General features: G+C 42.0%; 1 protein-coding gene across 2 annotated transcripts in view; it reads right to left on the reverse strand.

The window, feature by feature from the left end:
- The window catches only part of FAM117B (family with sequence similarity 117 member B), a 74,903-nt gene that overhangs the window by 17,067 nt on the left and 33,207 nt on the right, over positions 1 to 24,629 (reverse strand). For both annotated transcript variants that reach the window (XM_030580301.1, XM_030580302.1), the window contains 3 exons: positions 23,303 to 23,454; positions 15,207 to 15,299; positions 11,214 to 11,327 (listed from right to left, as the gene is read on the reverse strand). In XM_030580301.1, coding sequence (XP_030436161.1) covers positions 11,214 to 11,327; positions 15,207 to 15,299; positions 23,303 to 23,454 — 359 coding nt within the window. The remainder of the gene's footprint in view (positions 1 to 11,213; positions 11,328 to 15,206; positions 15,300 to 23,302; positions 23,455 to 24,629) is intronic.

Consider the following 24,629-nt stretch of genomic DNA (forward strand, 5'->3'; position numbering starts at 1 on the left):
TTTTTTGAACTAAGTGGTAAAGTTGAACAGCAGGTGAAGGAAACAGAGGAGAGAGGAAACACCAACAACAAATGGTTATTTACTCCACAGTAACTGTAGCTCTTTGAGAAGTTGTAGTGAGTGTGAATTACATTGTAGGTGCATATAGCCCTATGCACACAAGCTTGTAATCTTTTCTATGTAGCAGTATCCATCAGCATGCACCCTCACCCTCCTCATGCTCCCATGTGAGGAACATAAAGGGAAGACTAGCCTCAGCACTCCCTCAGTTGCAGTTTGAAACCTGTGTCTGCTGTGCACTCCAAAAAATGGGGATGGAGGACAGGGCAAGGATCCACATGGACTACAACTTCTAAAAGAAGCAGTTTCTCTAGGGCTAATTAACCATTCTCTCTTCAAGTGTCAGTATGGATCCCATCGTAGGTGGCTGATAAGTATTTCTTAGGAGGGTGGGAATAAGTAACATCAATTCAATAGAGACTGGAGCACTAGTCACTCAAATTTGGTATCCAATCTAGCAGCTAAATCCAATCCATGCTTGACAAACACAAGTGGATTGCTCCATGTAGTTGTCTTGAAGATTTCAAATATTTGCATGTTTCAGAAACAGACATGTCTCCACCTCCTAAACAGCAGTGGTAACACTGGGACCAGAACCTCACATAATACTTAACAAGGAAGGTTGTAGCTGCTCCCAGAGAGCCAAGTCAGGGTAGGGAGTTTCATCTCATGATATACTTTTTGAGGATGAGGGCTATCAATATAGCTCTTGGTGGAAATAAAAGGACAAACTATGACCAAACTGGCCACCAGGACTGATTTCCAGTCCCTCCCCTTCCTGCTACAGGCAGAACCAATCTAGGCAGCCATCTTTCTGTAACACAGCATAATGGTTCTTTGAAATATTGTGAGTAGAGAGCAAAACCCTTAAAGGGTATGTCTACATTGCATGCCAAGCCCAGGTCTGTGGGACCTGGGCTTGTCAACTTGGTGTTTCCCAGCCTGCACCTGAGCATTCACACTGGACCCGGGTCTCACAGTCATGCTAATGTGACCATACTGCACTACCCTGACTTTCCGAGTCCGGTATGTTGCTTGACCTGCATCCACAGTGCAAAATGAAAGGGCTTGGACCCAAGTCACAGCAGGACGAAGACCCAAGTCTTAAGTGCTTGCTGACTTGAGTCAGACTGATTTGTGTGTGGACAGAAGGATGGCTTGGGCTCAAAACTGAGTCAGAGTCCAAGCTTGGTGTGCAGCATAGACACACTAAGGTATATGTACTGAAATGTAATATATTCTTAGAGTTGTACCTTATATAACTCAAATCAGGGTTCAACTTTATAAATTTAGGATGTCATTTTCTTCTGCAACGATACATTACCTACTGTACATTGTAACTCTTGGTTTTCAAATCCTGTTGAAGGTTTTTAAAACAGTGAAGTGGCAGAGGGAAGCAACAACTTTTCTCAAAGGAGGGAAGGAAAAAAGTTAAACCACACTGATAATGGAACAACTTCCCAAACACACTGATGAGTGATTTTTAAATAATTCGTATTTACCAAAAGACTGGCTTATTTAATTCCACTGAAATAAAAAAATCAATCTAAAGTATTAAGGACACCTTATTTATGTATATCATCATTCATCATTGATGTTATTTTTGTTTTATTTCAATGTCCTTGAACTCTTACCTACATCCTCTCAGAAGCCCACTTCTGAATTTTCAATGTACTAAATGGCTTGGTTGAGACAATTATTAGTTTTCAAAACTTTATTAGTTCACTTTAGGGTGTTGGAAATGCTTACTTAGATTGCACAGGTATACACTTTATCTATACTGATTTTGTACAGAAAACTGAAAAAGCATTGAATCGTTTCATTAATATGAAATTACCATAATTTCTAACATTTTCTACACTGAGATCACAATTATCTTAATTTAAAAGGAAGTAAATTATTGTATTTGAAACAGTTAAGAACTATAAGCATCCAAAGCAGCTATACAGAGTTCAAGGGAATCCACTGACTGCATAGCTAACTTGGATACAGTGAAATTCCATTTACAGGGCAAAATTCTTAAGTCTTTAAATGCTATTTCCCCCCCCCTCAGTAAAACTATCACTATTTCCCTCACTAAACTATTAATATACAGGAATTTGTTCCAATAAGGAACTCAAGTTTGGCTCACAGCCAAGTAGAATGAACGTCCCAGTTGTTTTAAGCACTGCAGCTCAACTTCTAAGGAAATTGTTCCGAGTCTGAGGCAGAGGAGGAAGGGCCAACAATTTAAGAGGAGTGCACTGTATATGTTGTCAAGGTTCCCTCCTCACTTTGAACTCTAGGGTACAGATGTGGGGACCCACATGAAAGACCTCTAAGCTTATTTCTACCAGCTTAGTTAAAAACTTCCCCCAAGGCACAAATTCTTCCTTGTCCTTGAACAGTATGCTGCCATCACCAAGTGAGTTAGACAAAGATTCAGGAAAAGGACCACTTGGAGTTCCTGTTTCTCCAAAATATCCCCCCAAGCCTGTTCAATGCCTCTCCTGGGGAGGCTGGAGAATAATATACCACCCAAATAGGTAAACAAGGTGAGCACAGACCAGACCTTGGGTTTTTAGGACACTAAAAACCGATCAGATTCTTAAAAACAAAACTTTATTATAAAGAAAAGAGTAAAAGCAGCACCTCTGTAAAATCAGGATGGAAAATAATTTTACAGGGTAGTAAGAGTTAAAACAGAGGATTCCCCTCTAGGCAAAATTTAAAGTTACAAAAAACAGGAATAAATCTAACTCTTAGCATAGGGAAAATTCACAAGCTAAAACAAAAGATAACCTAACACATTTCCTTGCTATTACTTACAGTTTGTAATCTAAGATGCTTATTTCACATATGGCTTTAGGAGATATATTTTTCCTACCCTGGTCCCTGTCTGTCCTGGAGATAACAACAAAGAGACAAAACAAAAACCTTCCCCCACAAATCTGAAAGTATCTTCTCCCCTTATTGGTCCTTTTGGTCATGTGCCAACCAGGTTATTTGAGCTTCTTAACCCTTCACAGGTAAAGGAGAGATTTTATGCTACCCTTAGCTGTAGGTTCATGACGTGTGTCCTCTGTGGAAATGTTTGCTTATGCTTTTTGTTTTGGTCTCTCACCGACGGCTGTAGGGAAAAAATAAATGAGTCACTGGTTGCTTTGGAAATTTTCCACAGGAGTTACATGAGCTTTCTTGCAGCTTAATCTAGATCATTTTCCTGGAACCAACAGCCCACAGGGGATTCCACATGAAGAATGGAGATTCATGCCAATTTTCCAAAAAGTTTCTGCAGCTCTCTTATACTGACTTAGAACATTGTAACATCCACACTGCAGTTTTTAAAGTAACTGCAGATGAGGCATGGTACAGCATTCAAGAAGGACCTTTTCTTGCATCAGCAGGAACTTTAGGGACTGTCCTGAGTGGTATCTTCTCTAACAGCAAGAAGAGGTTCGGTACTGGTACCCCATAAGCTAGACAGATCAGTGGAATGCTCTGCAGAAGCCTTTGCTCAAGTGCAGCTTTGGTCATAGGCTGATTAGAGAATGGCCTAAACTGAGAGAGAAATATTTCATTACTGTCAATCTCCTCATCTTTTTGCATTTCAAGATTTAGTACATTACAAAATGTTAACTTGGTTTGTTTTACATAATTTGTTTTCTGGGCTTTTTTTTAAAAACTCAAGATGTTTTCCACCATTTCTGTTCTAAGACTTTCCAATTACTTTCAGCTTTCCTCTGTTTGTAATTGTTAATCTGAAACAGAGAGTGGTAAATACAACCAATCAGCCTGCTCCCTCCTGGTATTCATTCTAATTTTTACTGATGGTGCTGCTCTGGGATTTGCCTGATGTTCTTCCTAGCAACTGAGTGCTCTCTTCCACTGAGCTCTTGCCAGTGATTGGAAATGTGAGGCACTTTCAAGTCTTCAGGCACATTAGATTTGACTCTCCAGGGTTGGAAAAAAGTCTCTCTACAATGCAACTAGTAGGTCTTCCTCCAATTTCAAGGGGTTTAAATTGGTAATTGTTAAAGAAAAAACAAAAAAAAACCGGTCTCTTCATAGAGCTATGATTAGCTGTGTGCTGATCTCTTGAAGGACAATGCCTAGGCTCAGTGTTCCAGTTACAGCTGATCAAAATAAAAGAATAACTCATGATTCCCAACCCCCGCAACTCCATTTTGATCAATTTTAAAATGAATTTTTTTTCCTAACCTGCTCAAGTTCTTTTATTATGGAATGAGAAACATGAACTGTGTACTATCTTCCTTACTTCTCCTGGAAAAGAGGTTATCTATTTAATGAAGCACCTGTTCTGCATCAGCGGGTGTGGTGAGTTTAGATGGACTGCACATCATAAAAGACACCAGGAGACACCACAAGTTTGGAAATCTTCATCCGTGTTAAAACCAAAGCACTAGCTGCTCCATAGTTCAGGTTGTCATTACTTTTTCAACTCTTGCTTCTTCACCTTCCACCCCTGCCCTTCTTGTTTGAAAAAAATTAGACTTTTCAATAAGAGGAAAAACAACTGAAAGCCAGTATAGGGAATTACTTCTATTTTTCCCAAACGTGTCCAAAATCTTTGACTCCAATATCCTATACCTCCAAGAAAGTGTATATTATGCTTCTCTACATTTATATTTTTTCCTGATCAAAGATAATGTCAAGGAAGTGATTGGGAGGATGGAATGGGATAGACCGATCCAAGGCAGTAAATCAAGAAAACAGGTCAGTAAGTAAGAGCCAGACAAGTTAGTGGGATCATCAAATATCCAAGGATGAATGTGGGGAGACTGCAAGAGAGATAAAGTAGTGAGGTCTGAGGCTGGGGGAAGATAAAGATGGGGGGCCAGATCTTTAACTGGTGTCAAATCAGCTTAGCTTGATTTACGGATACGTAGGGCAGTGGACTGTGGAGAGAAAACAGCGTTCTTAGGAACAAAATACAGGGGAGGGAAGACATTTGAGCTAGAAACCATGAAATGGTCTGTAAATCTTACCAAAGTGAAAATGCATTGCAACATTAACATCAGAACCAAAGGACAAAACAAACAATAATGGAAGAGGGATCACCAAGCACCTTCAGTGCTACTCACTGCATCATAAAAATAAAATTTAAAATAGCTAGAAATTCAAAGGTTTGCTGAAGTAGTGGCCCAAATCAACATTGAACCTAAAAAGCCAATCCCATTCTGTTCTTGTGTCACTAAAATAAATGTAAGAATTGCCTCACTACTCACCTACTTCCCATCCAACCTTATAATGGAAGTTCCCAAAAGACCTACTGGAGACAGCACAACTCTGTGCTAACTACACTGCCACCCAAAGGAATTCCCCAACTACATTGAAAGAACAGGCTTCTTTGGCGGAAGTACTTGCTTAAGCAACTTAACACACATGACACGAGCAACATATTTTGTGTTTTCTCTTGCAGCAATGTGATGGCCTTCAGGAGACCACACTACTGCATGCTCATGGGGTCTTTTTTTTTTAAAACAATGTATTTCTGGCATTAGTAGTCCTCTCTCTCATTGTTGATGTAAATGCTGATAATCTCAGGGTATTTGGGCACTGATATTATGGTGAAAAAGATATAGCACTAATAAAAGCTGTTATCAGAGCAGATGTATTATAAACAAACTTGCTAATTCTGTCGCTCTTGCTTCTCTCCCTGGTTAGATTTGGGAGGGCTGCTTCATCAGTGACTTTTCACCTTTTCTGCTGGCTTATCTTTACTTTCCTTGTAATACTTTTCCCACCACCACACATGCACTTCTCCCATGTTCTGCTGAAGCCTGAGTACTGTTAAAAGTCTTTTCCAAGTTTGGTGGTTCTGGGAATGCTGAATTTTTGTTGTTTACATGAACAATGAGTTACAAGCATTTCCTGAGCAGAAATTGCCACAGAGTTCTCTCTCATATATTTATGTGGTAACATTTCCTAATATATTAATTACACTATTACTTTTGCTACTTTTACTTATTAATTACTACTATTACTAAAGCATAGCCGTGCTTTAGAGAAACTGTTGTCTTTAAATAATCCAGAAACAAATCTACCTGGTAGAAGCATTTGGTCAGCTTCTTGAGAATGGGCTCTTACTCAAAATAGTACTATCAAGAAACACTTAACTAACACTAGACTGTGGGAGACTCCAATCCACATCTGGGAATATTCAAGCTAGCATGTGAGCAATGTCTGCTGCCTACAAACTGAGTCAAGCATGGACATGTGACTTGCCCATGTGACTCCAAACTCCATCTTGCTTCTGTGATTTTCCACAGTAAGAATAAAGGGGTTTCCTTCCATGTGGCAGAAGATATAAAAGGCCTTGGAAACCCCTCCATTTGGTCTTCAATCCTGCTTCTGACCTCTGGAGGAACTGTGCTTGAAACTGAAGCTCTGAACGACCCATCAAAGCAGGGATGTTTATACTCCAGAGACTTGATTGGTTTAAATCAGCAGTAATCTTATCAAGCCTGAAACAAGCCTGAACTAAGAACTTTGCAATTGTTGTATGTATTTGATTCCATTTAACCAATTTTAACTCTCATCTATATTTTTTTCTTTTCATGCATAAACTTTTAGATTTTAGATTCTAAAGGACTGGCAACAGCATGATTTGTGGGTAAGATCTGACTGGTATATTGACCTGGGTCTGGGGCTTGGGCCTTTGGGATCGGGAGAACCTTTTCCTTTTACTGGGGTATTGGTTTTCATAACCATTCATCCCCATAAGGAGCGGTGCTGGTGGCGATACTGGGAAAATAGAGTGTCTAAGGGAATTGCTTGTATGACTTCTGGTTAGCCAGTGGGGTAAAACCAAAATCGTCTGTGTTTGGCTGGTTTGGTGTGCCTTAGTAGGAAAGGACCCAGCCGTGGGTTGTAACTGCCTCGCTCTAAGCAATTTGTCCTGAATTGATACTCTCAGTAGTGTTATGCCAAAGGCCGCTTTGTTACATCTCCATAATGCATTTTATCTTAAACGAATTACTATGTTTTCTCAAACTTCCCTCTGTCTTAATATTGTTTTTGTCTGGGAATGCTGAGTGTCCTATAGATGTATCAGCACTTTATAATGGTTAGAATATACTAAAAAGGAGTCCTTGTCCCTAAAGATCTTACTGTTCTCTTGAGGGAGTACAACCCATATGATAACCTAAATATTAAATTATAAAAACTCCAAAAATAAGGATGTTTAGACAAAGCACTGATCTCAAATGCAAGTCTCATTGTATTTCCTAAAATGATAGCAAAAGCAAACTTTTTCTTGGTAAGGAAATGAAATCTGCTACTTGAAGACCGTAACTTTGCCCAGTATGCTGCAAAGCTATTAAGGAGTTCACAGAGTAGATGAAGGAAGAGCCTTACTATAACCAGATTCTTGGACCAGCCTCACTCACCAAGAGTGATAAAATTGCCAAGGGGCGGTTAGGGATTGGAGAGAGACCCTGCTCCCAACCTATCTATTTACTAAACTAACTATGAATTCAAATGACTTAACAGAAGAACACTAAGAGAGCACTTGCTGAGCAATGGAGCACTGTTCCAATGGTCATCATAGACAGTAAGAAGGAATCGAAGCGGGGGGTCGGGTCCGCAGGGTCATATACTGAGCGCCATGAAGATGCCACTCCAGGGGGCTCCACAGCTGACCTGACGGGAGCTGCTAAGGGAAAACTTTCCAACGATCAGGCACATGACATGCGTACACCTGACTGGAATTGATGTGAACAAGCACTCGAAGAAGAACTGTTATTTTCTGTGCAAATGCAAATCATTAACAACCCAAATGCATAGGATCCTCCAACCACTACAGAAAAATTCTTGGGCATTTAATAGTCATCTTTAACACTCTCCTACAAAGAGAGCTTTATAATGTAATGTTTAGAGAAACTATTAAGACACTTGATTTCTTTACAAATCTCTAAAAACATAGTGCTCTGCTCAGAAACCTTAACATATCTGGACACTAATTTACTACTACTGGAGTAGATTTTTGAACAGGCACTTTTTTTTTTAAAAAAAAAACAGGTTGTTAGACTATAAACAACATGTTTTCACCTGTTAAAGTAGAATAAGCATGTGGAAGAGATTGCTTCGAACACCAGCTCCATTAGGATAACCAAAGCTGGAGAGCTCTCTTCCAGACACCAGTTGCTGGGAACATTTCTTTGCAAGAGATAAATCTTAGTAGCTATAAGGCTTCTTGAATCTTGCAGTGATATGAAACTAGTTAAATTAGCTCTGGGGGAGTGGGTGGTGGAAGCTGTTAAAGCTCATTTTCACATGGGTTATTTATTGTGATTATTGCACAGAGCTTTTGTCCTAGTTTAATCAGGCCACCAAAGCTCTGAAGTGTTCAGTCAGATTGGGAACTATTTTGACAAACAGTTTTAGAGACAGGGTACAAATCAGCAGTCATCTAGATAATGCTCACCCTTCAATTCCTGAAAGGGTTCAAATTCAATTCTACTGTCAACTTTGGAGAGAACTCAGAGGATAGGTGCTAGCCCAAGTGGCAGGGCAAAGAATTGGAAACACAGTTTCCCGAGAAGAATTTCAAGTACCGATAGTGACAGGGTCTATTAGAGATGCATTCTATTAGTCTGTGGATTAACTGTGAGAATGTTCTTTTTGATTTAATCCAGAAATTCTTGATTAAGATCTGAGGTGTGTTTGTTCTTCTTTGGAAGACACATTAAACAAAAAGAAGAAACATCCCAAATTTTGCTCTTCCCCTAAAACTAGACTTACTGCTCATTTTGGCAATCAGTGATGATTTACATGACCTCTTTTTTTTCCCTGCCCAAGGGGAAACAAGAACAAAAATCTGCAAGGGAAGGAGCCAGAGACCAATGCTTGGCATGAATGGTCCCGCTTGCAATTTGTTAGATTAGAAAGGAAATGTGAACTACACCCCATAATCTCCATACTAATATTATGATTGAGTATGTCATATTTATGATGCATTTTATGCAAGACAGGTCATGTAAGATATCATTGAAAGGTTATGATTTACTGAATATGATTATCCTACTTATCCTACTTGCCCACTAGGCAAAAGATTGTCAGTCTAGGTGTCTGGCTGGGAAGGGCCCATTCGGGAGAACAACAGGTCTTAGAAGAAGCTAATCTTCCACTGGGGAGCCTTCCTGAGGATGTACAAACAGCCTCCTAGTCATGGCTGCTATGACACTATCAGGGCACGTGACCATATCACTTAGTATTGGACTTCATCTTGGAATACCAGTGTTTTTCCACTGAAGAGCGTTGGAACCAAGCTTGGAGACGAAGGGTTCCCACCATATCAAAAGCTATTTAAGGGAGGGGAGTGACATCACTGTGGTTCTTCACTGACTCTGGTCCCAAAGGAGACTCTTGGGAACACCTGAGGAACAAAGACTGAACTGGGGGTAGAACTGCTGGACCCAGGCTAGAGGGATTTCTAGCCTGTGAAAGGAACACCTGGAGTTTTTAAGCTGCAAGCAAGGGCAGCTGGCCCCTTAAAAATCTCTGCAGCTGGCTTAAATCATCATTTAGGGTGAGAATTTGCTACTTATATCCCATCTCTTTAGTGTATTAAGCTCAGATTGCATTTGTGTTTACTTCCTAGGTAACCTGCTTTCATCTGTTTGCTCCACCTTATAATCACCTAAAATCTATTTTTTGTATTTAATAAATTTGCCTTTGCTTCATCACAAACCAGTGTGGGGAATTTGTACCTTGAGGCAAAAAGCTGTTGAATATTCTCTCTCCACATTAAGGGAGGGGGCAAATTTCATGAGCTTACACTGTACAGATCTTTGTGCAGCACAAGATGGTGTAATTTTGGGTTCACACCCCAGAGGAGGGAATGCTCTTGAACAGCGTGGCAGTTCCTTAGCTGTCGCTTCCCCATGCAGAGCTGATCACAGCAGCCTGTAAATTCTGTAGCTGAGTGTATCCCTACCTGTGTGTATGCTGGTGAAAGAGCAAGCCTGGAGGGCTTGGAAACTTATAGCAGCACAGTGTGAGGGGAAGCCCAGGCTGGAGAGTCAGGGGGACTTGGTGGTACCCCAGTTCCAGATGGCACCCTGGGGGAAACCCGTCAGAGGAAACTCTCTATTAGGAACAATTAACATGATCATGAAGGAGAACTTTTTCTCAAATTCATATTGCTAGATACAAAACGGAACCGATTTGAAAATCTAAGATGTGCAGAGACCATGATGTGCAACTCCAACAATTTCTTCAACTGGTTGTACATGTCTGATACTAAAATTTAAAGTTTTTTTTTTTTGAGAAATCATGGTAGGAATTCAGAGTGTGATAAGAGACAAGAACATGCACCTATTGGGAAGACATCTATGCTTCTCCTTTCATCCTAAACACAAGGATGAATTTAGTTACACAGAAGTAGTAAAGAACTTCTGAATGGATATTTTCATACCCTCTACAGTTCTAGAGGAAAAATTAAATGCTTTTTAAATATATTCTTATCATCCTTCTTCTGCAGTTTGTGACTAGGGATTCACTATTCTTCCTTCAGTCACTCACAAGCTACCATCTTTCCAACTGAATGGGACTCCTTTCAAAGGAAGTCAGCGTCAACTCCTAATCCCTTCATGTCTACCTGATGGACAACTGGGATACCTCCATAGCACTCAGCCCAGGACTGCCCAGTACCCAAGAGCCAAGAAGAAACTAAACTTCACTCTCAAGATGCTACCACTTATACCACCAGGCTGGTTCTATGCAGTTTTCTATAAGCAAATTCATAACCCTAGACACATCACTTTACCTGTCAGATTATTTCATAGAATTAGATTAAATTTATCTATGCTGATTGACTTCTAATTCAGTGAACTGAACTATATTATCCTTCTGCCTCAGAGTCCTTACAAATTACGTTGTAAATTAGTATATTCTTCACCAAACTCCCTTTAAAGTTTTTAAAATTTAGAGAACACACACCACACACACTGCACTTCAGCTACAAAAAATCAGTTTCATCTCATAAGACAAAAAGGTTCTATACATTTCACAGATATACATCATTCAGCAGTAATCAAGTATTTCAAAACATATGGTGGTATTTTTTCTTTAAAAATCACTACTTGGAACACACAGAAGTTAACATTATGTTAACTCCCACAATGCCCTGAGAAGAGGCATAGCCTTACCTGGCACTGATTAATGGCTGCATGGTTACCATGGAATGGAGACTGTCTTTCTTTATCCCGATGATGCCTGCTGCTGTGTTTACTTCTCTGCAACTGCTGACGCAATTTTGCAATCTGACAGGGAAAAGAACAAGAGTCTCAGATTTCCCTTTGCATATTCAATTCAATTACTACATGTACTATTATCAAAAAAGTAAAAGTGGAAACATTGCTAATTATGAGAATCTACTTGATATAATGTTGAGTCAGCTACTCTACAGATAAAACACAATACTAAAATATTAGCTTTTATTTTTCTATGAAGACCTGCACTTATTCCCAGTTCTCACATACCAGTATGACAGTACCTGAAGATAGCAAGGTTACTTACCAGTAAATGAAGATTCTTCCAGATGCGGAGCCCCTATCTGTATTCCAGTGAGCGTTACGTGCATGCACCATATGCCCAAAGCTGGAGCTTTTGAAAGTAGTGCCGCATTATAGTCTCACCCGAGGCAATAAGGGGTATGGCAGACTGCCTTCAGTTACAGGTAAGTAACCTTGTTTTCTTCTTCCAGTGATGGTCCCTTATTGTATTCTACTGAGGGCAGTTAACAAGCAGTACCTATATGGGAGAATGGTGCGAGGACACTGTGGAATGGAGGACTGCTGCTCCAAATGAAGCATCCATTGTGGAATCATGCACTAATGTATAGTGTGTGGAAAAGGTGTGTACTGAACTCCACATGGCTGCATTTCATTTGTTATTCCTGGGGGAACTCTGCACCACTGCGCCCATGTGGAATTCATGTCCCCCACAGATCTCTTTGCTTCCCTGCAGAAAAATGACTTCTGACAGGGAAGCTGCAAGAACGGTCACAGGTTCCTCTCCGGCAGTGCTGGTGCATGGTGGGGGTGGGGCTGGGGATGCCTGAGTTGGTGGCACCTAGCTTGCATTCGGCTCAGCTACTAGCCTGGGCTGAGGATGGGGGAAGACTGACTTCCTCTTCACCTGCAAGGAGGAGGAAGGGCCAGGGCTGAGCCACCCTCACAAACCTCCCCTGGCTGCAGGAAGCTCTGCAACCCCCTCTCTCCTGCTTCCTGCCCCCATTGCTCCTAAGCAACGGGGGATGGGGTTACTGTATGGGGGGTTACTTCATCTGCCCAACCCCCATGCAGCTGGACCTCCCCATACCTAGATTCCCCCCGCCGAGCCTCACCCCCTCCACACACCCCTGCTGAGCACCCCCACTAGAACCCCCACCCCAATGAGCCCCACCCTATCTGCATATGGACCTCCCAGATGAGTCCCCTGCACCCAGACCCCCACCCCACTGAGCCCCAACAAGTTGAACCCAGACCCCCACTCCACCAAGCCTAACTGCCCAAGCACCTGGACCCCCCCCACCGAGTCCCTCACACCCAGATCTCCATTCCAAGCCCCAGACCCCACTCACCTGCTGAGCCCCAACCACCTTCATCTACACCCCCTCCCCCGACTGGTGCATGCTCTCTGGCCTGCTTGGTAATCGTATAATGTGAGGCGAACGTATGTATGGAGGACCACATGGCTGCTCTGCATATTTCCTGGGTCGGAACCTGTACCAGGAACACTGCTGAAGCAGCCGGAATCCTAGCAGAGTATGCTGTAAGTGGAGGGACAGGCATATCTGCCAGGTTATAGCATTCAGGGATGCAGGGTGTGATCCACAATTAAATTCGTTGGGAAAAGACTAGAAGACCCTTCATCCTGTCTGTCATGGCCACAAACAGTTGAATGGACTTCATAAATGGTTTTGTTCTTTCAAAGTAGGTGGCTACTGCTCTGCAGACATCCAATGAGTGAAGCCTCTGCTCCTTGCCGCTTGAGTGTGGCTTAGGATAGAACTCTGGGAGAAAGATGTCCTGGTTCATATGAAATTGGGAGACAACCTTCGGGAGGAAAGCTGGATGTGACCTGAGCTGAACCTTGTCCTTATAGAACACGGTGTAAGTGGACTCTGATGTTAGGGCCTTGAGCTCAGACACCCTCCTTGCTGAGGTTATCGCTATCAGAAATGCCCCTTGTATGACATGTAGAGCAGGGAACAAGTTGTCAGCGGTTCCAAGGGTGGACCCATCAATTTACAACTGCCTATCTAGTACTTCCTCTATGGTAACGTGTAGGGCATTAGCTAGTCTCCACAGCAATTCCTGGAACTGGCAACCGTCATCAGTGGGGAAGGAGGAGATTGAAGAGGCAGCTGCATCCTCGAAAGATGAGGGATGCCTCTCAGGATCTGTCAGTACTGCTGGAGTCAGGCTAATCAGTGCAGCATCCAGGGCTATGTTGGAATTCTTGTCTGACGAGAGTTGTGGTGATGAAGTGGGGAAGTCCTCCCAGACCAAGTGGGACTGTTCAGAGGGTGAATACTGTGGCCATGATCTCTGGTATGGCCAACCCGGTTGACCCTGCTGTTGTGTAGCTTGGGACCACAGTGCCCGATTCAAGCTCTGCAGGCAACGCAAGGTGGGGAAGTGCCCCAGTGTTGTCGGAACCTTCCGGTAGTCGCGCTTCCAGAACAGGAGTGGTGGACTGTGTCAGAGATCCATATAATCCAAAACAGAGGATTCACAAACCTCAACAAATGGCGGTGCCATTAGGACTCCTGGAACGGGAGGTGGAGGAGCATAGCGGGCAAAGGGTCCCTTCGACTTGGTGATGGGATCAGTGGTCGTGGAGTGCGAATAACTCATGGGGATCCAGGGCACTTCCAATTCTCCCAGGGGTCAATGGTATCTGTTCCGCTGGAAGAGTCGGTATCAGGAACTGGAGACCAATGGTTCGTGGGATGCCAGTGGAGTCACTGGGTCTGTGATTGATACCAGTGGATCTAGTGATCAGTGCTGCCATTTCTTATTCTTGTGAGACTTACAACACACAGATACTTCGTGGCCGGAAACCGTGGATGGTACCAAGTCCTCATTAGATTTGGAGAAAGACTTACTGCCATGCTTATGTGCATGCTTCCTTGGTTCATGACTAGGCCCCAGTGCACGGTTCCGCAGTAGAGGGGGCATTCTTCACCTGTTCAGGCCAATGTAAAGGGGGTGTTCCCCAGCGGGAATCCTATGTTGATCCCATGGCAGCCTCCATAAGGTGTTTCCTGAGGCAGAGCATCTGGTTTGCCTGAGTATGAGCAAGGGAGGCGGATACTGTACCTGGACGCAATGTGGGGCTTCCCCCAAGCAGTACATGCTGGTGCATGTTGATGGAAAATGAGTGGGGGCAAGAATCACAGGTTTTGAACCCCGGCATCTTCAGCATACCTAGTACCCAGGCCCGGGTGCTGGAGTGGAGTAACGTTTGGCAGGAAACACCACTGAAGCAGTGTCCCAAGTCGTAAATCAGATATGAAAGCAAGAATTGAACAGAAAACAGAAAAAGTAAATGCAGAACAACTAAGAAATCTAAACTACTAACAGTACTAAGGACAGGTTTTGAAAAGTTTTAGAAAGTGTGTCACAAGGACGACTGGAGAGTAGAAGCTGTGGCTCAGACTATGAGGTGGTGAGAAAAAACTCAAGATGCTGATAGCCCACATGCCCTTTATCATCTCAGGCAAGGCCATGATGCGGCACAGTGTGCACATGCGGACCGCCGAACAGTACTACTTTCAAAAGCTCCGTCTTGGGGCGCATAACCTTCAGTGGAATACAATATTGGATCATCACAAAAAGAAGAATTCAGTTTGACGGGAATTATACTACCATTTGAATTCCTCTCAGCTAACAGATACTTCCTTGATTTCTCATTGCTTTCCCTACCCCACTTCATTAAATATTGGTGTCTTGCATGGTGATCCTATCAGTTAAAAGACAGATCAGCCATCATGTATTTCTATTTTCTCCACCTCCAATCTTTATATGGCAAGACTAAACACAAACGTTTGCACTTTCTTCAAACTTCATGGTAATAAAATATGCAGACAACAAGCCTGACCCAACTTTATCTCAAACAATAGCTTTCCTGACCTCCTTGAGTTGGTCTGTGCTGCCCCAGGATGCTGACCGCTTGTGAGATCCTTTCTTCTTTTCTAAATATTCTTCAGCCCAGGCACTCTCTGTCTGTAAGAAGATTAAAGGATTAATTTTAAAAGGGTATGCTTATTCTCACCAAAAAACAAAAGAAAAGAGAAATTAGAAGCAAGTAAGCTAAGAGAGGGCATGTAATTATGATTTTCTGGATTCAGACACTGCTGGAAAGCACAAGTCACCGAATGAAAGCCCTCTGTGGCAACTTTGATATTCCTATAAATAATCAGTATGAAGATGTCACCTCAGCCACTCCTATAATCTACATAGTAGATTTCTCCCTTATTTCATATGAACACTTATCACCCCCAACTATAACAGAAGTATTAACTCTAATTTAATTTCACTTAAAACACAGAAAGAATTTAGCCCATTAGGTTTAAGTGGGTACAAGTTCCAATCACTTTAGCACTCAGACCAGGGATTAATTTGATCCTGTGTGTTAAAAGACATTTCTAGTACTGCTTGAGTACGTGACTAAAGGCCTGGTCTATACTACTGAGTTAGGTTGACGAAAAGCAGCTTATATCGACCTAATTATGTCAGTTTCCACACTACAGCCTTGCTTCCACCGATATAACTGCCCTACTACAGTGACATAACTCTACCTCCATGAGAGGCTTATGTCAGCGTAGTTCGGGAAATGCAGTGTCCTTATAGACACTGCAGGTTACTTATATCAACTATTGCCCCTCATTCTTATCAATTTCATGGCTCCATGCTAGAGCCAGGAAATTGACAAGAGTGCCTGGCTCCCAGCGGTGGCTGGCAGCCTGTGGCGGGTGGGGGGCTCCCTGCCCCAAGCTGGGTTCCTGTCCAGGCTCTGGACTCCTTGCCCTGAGCTTGGCTTCTGCCTGGGCTCTGGGCAAATAGCTCCCCCACAGAAGCCACAGGGGAAGCCGTGCTCCCAACATGCAGTCTAGGGGGAGAGGGAGGCTTCCATCAGGGAGCTGCACACAGAACTGAGAACCCAGGCTCTCTCAGCTCCCTACACTGCCCCTCTTAAATCAGTGGATGCACACCATCAACAGCAGGCGGCCAGTGTGGACATGAACCACTGTAATAATTACTGTGGCAGCTGTAAGTTGACCTAACATCAGAGCGACTTAAGTTTATAGTGTAGACATGCCACAAGCAAACAAACATTCTGGTACATAAGCAGTACTGCACAATTAATTATTGCAATATGACACAAACAACTATACTACAGCCAAACACTCAAAAGTTAGGAAATACTAGAATTAAGTTGCCTGGGCAACTTTAATTTAACCTCCTGGTGTATATGCATTATGATACTGTCTTTAATTACATGATCACATATTTTTCCCACAGGTCATCTGCCTCATTCAGTGCACAAAATGGACGGTGCTACTGAATGACCAACTATTCAATAGCTTGTTTTATCTTCACTGTTCAGTATGTGGCCTAGGCATTATGTATTATATACTATTCAAATCCTGTCCTGAATACAGAAAGATGCTATTGTGACAGATGCAGCCATTTACCTTACTGATTTAAGTTTTAGTAGGTTTGGAGTCCATTGTATTAAGATGCAAAATTCTTGAATTGTGGAATTATATGTAATTTCTACAGGGGGAGACATGACCAATATAAATCCTGGGAAGCGTCATGCGCTTCAAAAGACTACATGAAACTATGTGCCAGACAAGAATGAATTTATGGGACAAAGTTAGAAAATTTATTGTGAGGAGGCATATGCAAACATACATCCTCTGTGTATGCAAGAACTCAGCCTTTCGAAGTTTCGCCCTGAGAAGGGACCCTTTGTTGGTGATTACCTGTTCCCAAAGTCCCAAAAATCAAAGAACCAAACAGCATAAAGGAGTGATTCACAGATTCATGGGTGTTCTTTTTCTGAGCAAAATCTGATATGAACTTGTGACTACCCATTGTGGAGTTTGAAGGACTGAGCACCTATCTGCCACAGCCCTTCTTAGAATTGGGCGTGATGTCTTGTAAGCTTATCAGCATGTGTGTAGATCGGGGTGGCCAACCAGCGGCTCTGGAGCCGCATGCAACTCTTCAGAAGATAATGTGAAGCTCCTGCCAGGAGCCAACTCTGGGGGGAATATGGAGGGTGCTCAGCATTGAGGAGGCTCTGAGGGGGGGGAGAAGTGAGGACATGGCTCACCGGGGGAGAGGGCCCCAAATAGTGCGGGATGGGGCAGAAAGAGGTGGGGTGCAGTTGGGGACTTGGTAAAAGGCGTGGAGTTGGAGGCAGGGCCTAGGGTACAGCCAAGGTTATAGCAAACCCTAGCCAGCGCCTGTGTCTCCTTCAATAAAAACACATAGCAACTAGCTGGTATGGAAATTTGTAATCAAAATTTTTCTTAGACCATCTAACAATGGAAGGCAAGTGCAAATAGAAAAGAAAATACACAGATGAAAATTGAGGCTTCCAACAGGATTGGGAGAATAAGTACTTTTTCGTTGAACTCAGTGGTAAGCCAATGTGTCTTCTTCGCCAGACGTGTGTATCTCAGTTCAAATCTTCAAAACTTGCAGCGTCATTTTGCTTCGACCCATGCACATATGGATCAAGAATTCCTAGAAGGTTCTGAACACCGCACTTTAAAACTGAAAATTTTGAAAAAACAAACAGATGTAGAAGCCCAGGTCTTCACCAGATTTGCCAACCGATTAACGCTGCAGTCTGCAGTGTCCTATTATGTGGTCTGGCATACAGCCCGTGCAAAAAAGCCCTACTCTGAAGGTGAGTTTATAAAAACATGATTCACTGATGTGATGTCAATCCTGTCACCAGAGAACGAGAATCTACAGAAGAAAATTTCTGGACTGTAGCTTTCACACCACACAATAGAAAGCAGAATCTCCGATCTTATCAGTGACATCGAATCACAACTGTACTTGCAACTTCAACAGTGAGAATATTTGAGCATCGCTTTAGATGAGTTGTGCGATGTACAGAATAAACCCCAATTATCGGTATTTCTCCGGACTGTGTCTGACCACTGTGTTGTAAAGGGGAAGAACTCCTCAATATCGTGCCACTAAAAGGACAGAACTTGTGGATGAGATCTAAAGGAGGTACTGATGTTGTTAGTTGTGAAACACCACTTCCCTTTACAGAAGCTCATTGTCATTGCAACAGATGGGGCTCCATCCATGGGGGGGGGGGGGGTCTGTGAATGGATTAGTAGGGCTTTGTAAGTCTGATGAGAGCTTTCCTGAATTTTGGACATTTCACTGTATTATTTATCTGGAGCAACTGGAATCTAAAAATCTCAAATTTGATCACGTCATGAAACCTGTCTTGCACATTGTGAATTTCATTTGCCCAAACGCACTAAGTCACAGACAATTTAAAAATCGAATCAAAGATCTGGATGAAGACGACTTCCCTGCCAATTTGCCATTTCACTGTGCCGTTCGATGACTCTCGAGAGGTAAAGTTATTTCCCGTTTTTTGGAGCACCTGGAACCAGTAAAATTGTTTATGGAGAAAAAGCACGGAATACACCCTGAGCTTACAGATCCTGGGTGGATTCTAGCTTTGGCATTTCTTGTAAACATGCTGCTGCATTTGGATAAACCTGGACTTACAAAGAAAATTCCAGTTGCTGTCTAATCTAGTGCAAAGCGTATTTGCGTTCATGAACAAACTGCAGCTGTTTCACAGACAAATGCTCGAGGGAGAGCTGACACACTTTCCCTCAATGTCACAACTTCAAGCCAGATCAAAAGAAGATGCAGCAGAATCTCTAAAATGGAGCACAACTAGATATGTGAGCATGATTAAAGATCCTAAGGACAGTTTTGAGGAAAGATTCCAAGTTCTGCAGTGGAAAAGACCTCAAATCAGATTTCTGATTGACCCTTTTGGTGCTGAAGCCAATTGTCTGAACCCCTGTTTAGTCACTGATGAAACAATATCCCAGAGGGAAATAACAGAACTTTTGGAAGATGACAGATTGAAATCTGTTCAGAAGACAGAGGGGACCTTTACTTTCTGGAAATTTGTACCAAAGGATAAATACCCTAACATCAGAAGTTCAGCCCTAAAATTAATCTCAGTGTTTGCCTCAATCTATCTCAGTGAGTCAGTTTTCTCAACATGTGAAATCCAAGCACTGATCCGTTTTGACAGACAGCCACCTAAGAGAACTGCTGCATGTGAGCACAACTGAACACAAACCAAACTTTGCTTCACTGACAGCAAAGAATGCCAGAAGTCCCACTAAGTAAAAGGTTAAGACAAGTTGTTGTTATTATTAACTATACATTATAAAGGCATAATATACATACATTATCGAATTGTATGATTATGTGCGTGCGCATATACATATATACACACACACGTATATAATCATTACATATTACTGTGACTCTTTGGCAATGTCCATTGGTAAATTTTGGCTCCTTCTCAGGCTCAGATTGGCCACTCCTGGTGTAGATGCTTTTATTGTTTTAATAGGTTTTCTTTATAATTCTTCCACAAGACCCTCTGCTTCTCACTCAGATCTGAGAAATACTCAGAAGCAAAACAGCATACATCAGCCACTAAAGTAAAGGCCCTCTTTGGATCCAAAGAGGAACCCAGGAATAGAGCAGGGTTTGAAGCCAGAACCAAAGATCTGGATGGCACAGGATCTAGTGAAATATTCAAATCCACCCCTTTGGTTCTCGAAGCTGAAAATGGAACCAGACTTGGTTTTGGAGCTGTAGAGGACCTATCGGAATCAGAATGATCTGACAAATCAGACATGCAGGATCTGGCACTGCTAACAGTGGCTGTGTTTTTCTATGCCTTCCTCTTTGGAACCAACACAGCTTGAGACCATAACATGGCTCTCAGTTATGTAATAGGCAGTCTGCCCTTCCCTATCAATAACAGTACCTTTAAAAACATGACGGCTTGAGCAGCGGGATCAGGAGCTTTACCCAATGAGGGTTCTGATTTCCTAGAAGCTTTAAGGTGCTTTGGCTTGCTGGAGAAAGTTACAGGAGCCAAAACTGGCCTCTCAGGGCTTGTCTTCACTACACAGCTAAATTAGCACTGCTGCAATCGATGCAGTGGCATCGATTTAGTGAAGACACGCTCAATCAATGGGAGAATGCTCTCCCATCGATTTTTGTACTCCACCTCAATGAAAGGAGGAAGCAATGTTGGCAGGAAAGCCTCTCCCGTCGACATAGCATAGTGTGGACCCTGTGGTATGTAGATCTAAGCTACATCGACTTGAGTTACGCTACCAACATAACTCAAATGGCGTAGCTTATATCAACCAGCAGCTGTAGCGAAGACAAGCCCATAGACATTGGATCCAGAGGATGCAGGACTCAAGAAAAAGCACTTGCAACCTGTTCTGCCTCTCCCTGCAAGCTCTGGGTATGAAAATCCGGCCAACAGAACACCCAGAAGAAAAACAGTACTCCCTGAGCACTTCAGGCACCTAACATGGTAATCCAATGCTGGGAAGACAGCTAGGCATGAGGCACATCTCTTGAACCCCGGTTTCTTCGTTTTCTTCAGTTCCATCATAACCTGGAACTGAACTACTAATTTAAGTTAATTGTCCATACTCAGCACTAAACTACAATCATCCTTAATGATTAGCAAAGAACGGAGAAAAACCTCGGATCCGAACAGAACAGAGTGGTCCACTTCAGTCTAGCATAGACTATAACAGGGTTAAAAAAAACCCAAACACCTAGATAAATTCATGGAGCATAGGTCCATTAATGGTTATTAGCCAGGATGTACAGGGATGGTGTCCCTAACCTCTGTTTGCCAGAAGCTGGGAATGGGAGGCAGGGAATGTTCTGTTCATTCCCTCTGGGGCGCCTGGCATTGGCCACTGTCAGAAGCCAGGACACTGGGCTAGACAGACCTTTGGTCTGACCCAGTATGGCCGTTCTTATATAGCACAGTGGCTGACATGACAGAGGGTACTGTGCACTCTTTATACATCCTTGCCCCCAGAACATTTGGTGACATTGAGGAAAAGGGTAAGAGGGGGAGTGGTCTCATGAATATTGCTTTGAGAAGCTTCTTTGCAATACCCATTGGAGGGAGCAGAGACACTCAAAGAAGAACACCTTCCTCTTTTTTGAACCAAGGGTGATCCAAATCCAGCTAACTACAGATGTAGCATTTCTGCAGAGACAGACACAGACAGATAGAGAATTTCAAGTAGCCAGATCCTAAACTATAAAGCATCTTAGACGTCAAAACTAACAGTTAGATGATATTGCTTACATGGTTCTGCTAAATGCACTAGCCAATAAGGTCTCCAGCTTTTACTAATAATGAAGCATTATAGAGAGAACAGAATGTATCTATTTTGTGTCTTGACAAACCAACACTTTTACACAGCACGGTTTTGAAGATTCATTGCAACAAGCGCACTCAAGGAAAAAGCATTCAAGGAAAGTACAATCAAGATAGCCTCATGCTTACAGCAAGTATAACTGGCTAGATGAAATAAAAATTTGCTTTATGTGTGAGCAATTGGAGAATAGTTTCTTATGTTCTATATTAAAACAAAAACTCTACATCTCTGTTGCAAGAGATAAATGAGCTGAAACCACTCAAACGACCAAGTTTTTTCCCTTCCAAAACATACTTCTCTTTTGTCAAGACTTTGACACCTAGACACCAGTTCCTACTCAATTATGATATCACAGCATATGCTATGCTGTGAGAATATGCTCACCACTGAATCCCACAACAGAGTGTTGGCCTCCACGGTAGTACTTTCAAGGGGGCTAATATGTAAAGAAATTTTAAGAGGATGTTAAGTTTGGAAACTGTAAAAGGTAAAATAGTATGTTTAGACTTAGTAATGTTCTAAATTACTTTCCTGCCTTGATCATTTGGCTAGCAGAAGGGGTGGAAGAAAGCAGGGAGGGATGACAATTCTATATATTCTTCTAAGATTGGGTGAGAGTAGGAGGTTTTTAAAGGTAGAGAGGTGTGTGTGTGTGTGTGTGCGCGCGCGTATGTGTGTAATTGATCAGAGGATGCTGCTTTCCATTTCTTGCTATAAAGAACATAGAAATATGCCAAAACATTTAACAATTACAAAATTAAGCAACTCCCTACGTCTAAATGCAAGTATTTCTGAATGCTGTGTTCAGTACAGAAGCTGACAGTCAACTTTTACAGGTTGGTTTGAATTCATCACAATGTGAAGTTAATAGCAAAAGACTGGATCACGCTTTTATATTTTGTTACATATTTTTAAAATGGTTTAGTGTACAAATCACTACAAATTCTGAAGGAAAAGCCAGAGAAAATAATTCTCATTCTATGTCATACTCTAAATATTATTAAAAATGGGTGCCTTCTTCCTTAACAGACAAGCAGCAGTGATCATTTTCAGAGCAGTGAAGGATTCTGATGCTCTCTACAGATTCCCAGATTCACAGGATTCCTCACGCACTTACTCCCACACAAGCAAGCATTCCAATATAGTGATTTTAAATATTTTGCAATTCAGCTAAATCTCCTTAGAATTTCACAGAACAAAAGAAAAGGCACTTCCATAACCTAAGAGGCTTCTCTGCTGAACATCAAATGCCTGCTGCCAACCATAAAGGAGTTAATGCTTCTCAAAGGTTAAAAAGTCATAAGAATGCCTGATAATGGAAAGTGTTGTGCCTCTATACTATACTAGTTGCCTCTATAATTAAGGAGCTATACAAATAAAATGTCATGCAATACCCATGTAATAGTTTAAGTATTGCCACCACCAATGTGGTCCTCTAATCTGCACTTGAAGTTTAAGCAATAAAAAACAAGTTTAGATGCATGATGCACTAGTGTCTTTCTGACTTTAAATGAGTGACAACAGAGGTACATCTTGTCTCTTCTTCATCCCCCCCCTTTTTTGGGGGGGAGCGTGCAAGGGTGCAAAGAATTTGGGAATAAATAAAAAAACAAACTCTTTCCAGGAATTTGGGAAGGGAAGGAAAATGCCAAAGAAATTAGCTTGGAAGGTGAATGTATACAGAAAAAAAAAAAAGATACACACCTAACAAAACTGTCTTACCTGCGTGGCTTTGTCCCTCATACAGGGAGCAGCCTGTCCGTGATTATCACGAGGCCATTGTCCAGCGAGGTAAGGAGCAGCAAGTGTATCCAGTGAGGAAGTGCGGCGAATTATACTGGAAGGGCTTGATGAAGGTGCTCGTGATTTGTCAACTAGAAAAAATTAAAACAATATTAAGATTTCACAAGCAAAGTGTGGGTGTAAAATTCAATAAAGCAAATTTTCAATTAGCCATACTGGAAACAGAATTGTTATGTATTCAGTACAGAGTGCACAAACACAAAATGTAATACCATAGGAGCTATGAAACACCACTTGGAAATTAAGCTCAGAATTTGCTTTTTGTTGCTATTATTCTTTTAAACTTTGCCCCATGATTACATTGCTCTCATGAAATGTGTTTTCAGAGTTTCCCTATAAAAGCACAGAACAAAGTAATTACCAATATTATTAGGGCGGTTTTTGTTGTTTTTTTGCTGTGACTTTTAAGTACTACGAAAATTTATGCCCAAGTTAATATTGGATTTATTTTTAAAGCCCAGGCTGTTGATCCATATGCCAACTACTGCATAGTTTATTTCCACAATGATCAACAAAACTGAGCTTATACTACTAAGCAGAGAACAGCCATCCTGATGGACAGTTATGCATAAGGCTGCTAATGACTTTGGACTACGCGTACGGTAACCTAGCCCAAGAAAAAAAAGAAAAGGAAATGCACATGATCAGAGTTCAGAATGAGACACTTCATAGACGTAAAGATAAAGAGTTAATAGTTTAGCTACTAGACATTTCAGTATGCAAAATATTTAGATTTGTTTTCCTAATATTGGAAGAACAAGTAATTTAGACTCAAAATGGGATCTACCTAGAATATGGTTTTAAAATGTCCTCCATACTGAAAATAAATGGAGTCGTCTCAGAAAGACAGGTTACCAATAGCTTGTTCTTAGAGAGGCACCACTGTGCATTCAGACTTGTGGAATTCAGAGTCAAGTTGTGAAACAGCACTGAAAAGCAGTACAGGAGGGAAGGATGTGTGTGTACATGAGCATTCTGATGCTTAAGTGAAGCCCTCACCCTACTCTATACAAAGGGGTGTACCCTCCCAAACACCTCAGTTCCTTCTCTTTAAGGAAAGAAACCAAAGAAACCTGATTTTACACAGAAATCCTAAGTAGGGGGTAGGTGTGTGGATAATGTGACTACACAGAGGCAGTTCCCAAAGAACAGTAGTTACTGATAAGTAACCTTTTTCTTCTTGGATGGCCTCTGTGCATTCCTGCTTGTGGGAGATTAACAAGCCATCAGGTGGGTGGTGGGAGAG

This window comes from Gopherus evgoodei, chromosome 11 (genome assembly GCF_007399415.2).
Source record: "Gopherus evgoodei ecotype Sinaloan lineage chromosome 11, rGopEvg1_v1.p, whole genome shotgun sequence".
Classification (NCBI taxonomy): Eukaryota; Metazoa; Chordata; order Testudines; family Testudinidae; genus Gopherus; species Gopherus evgoodei.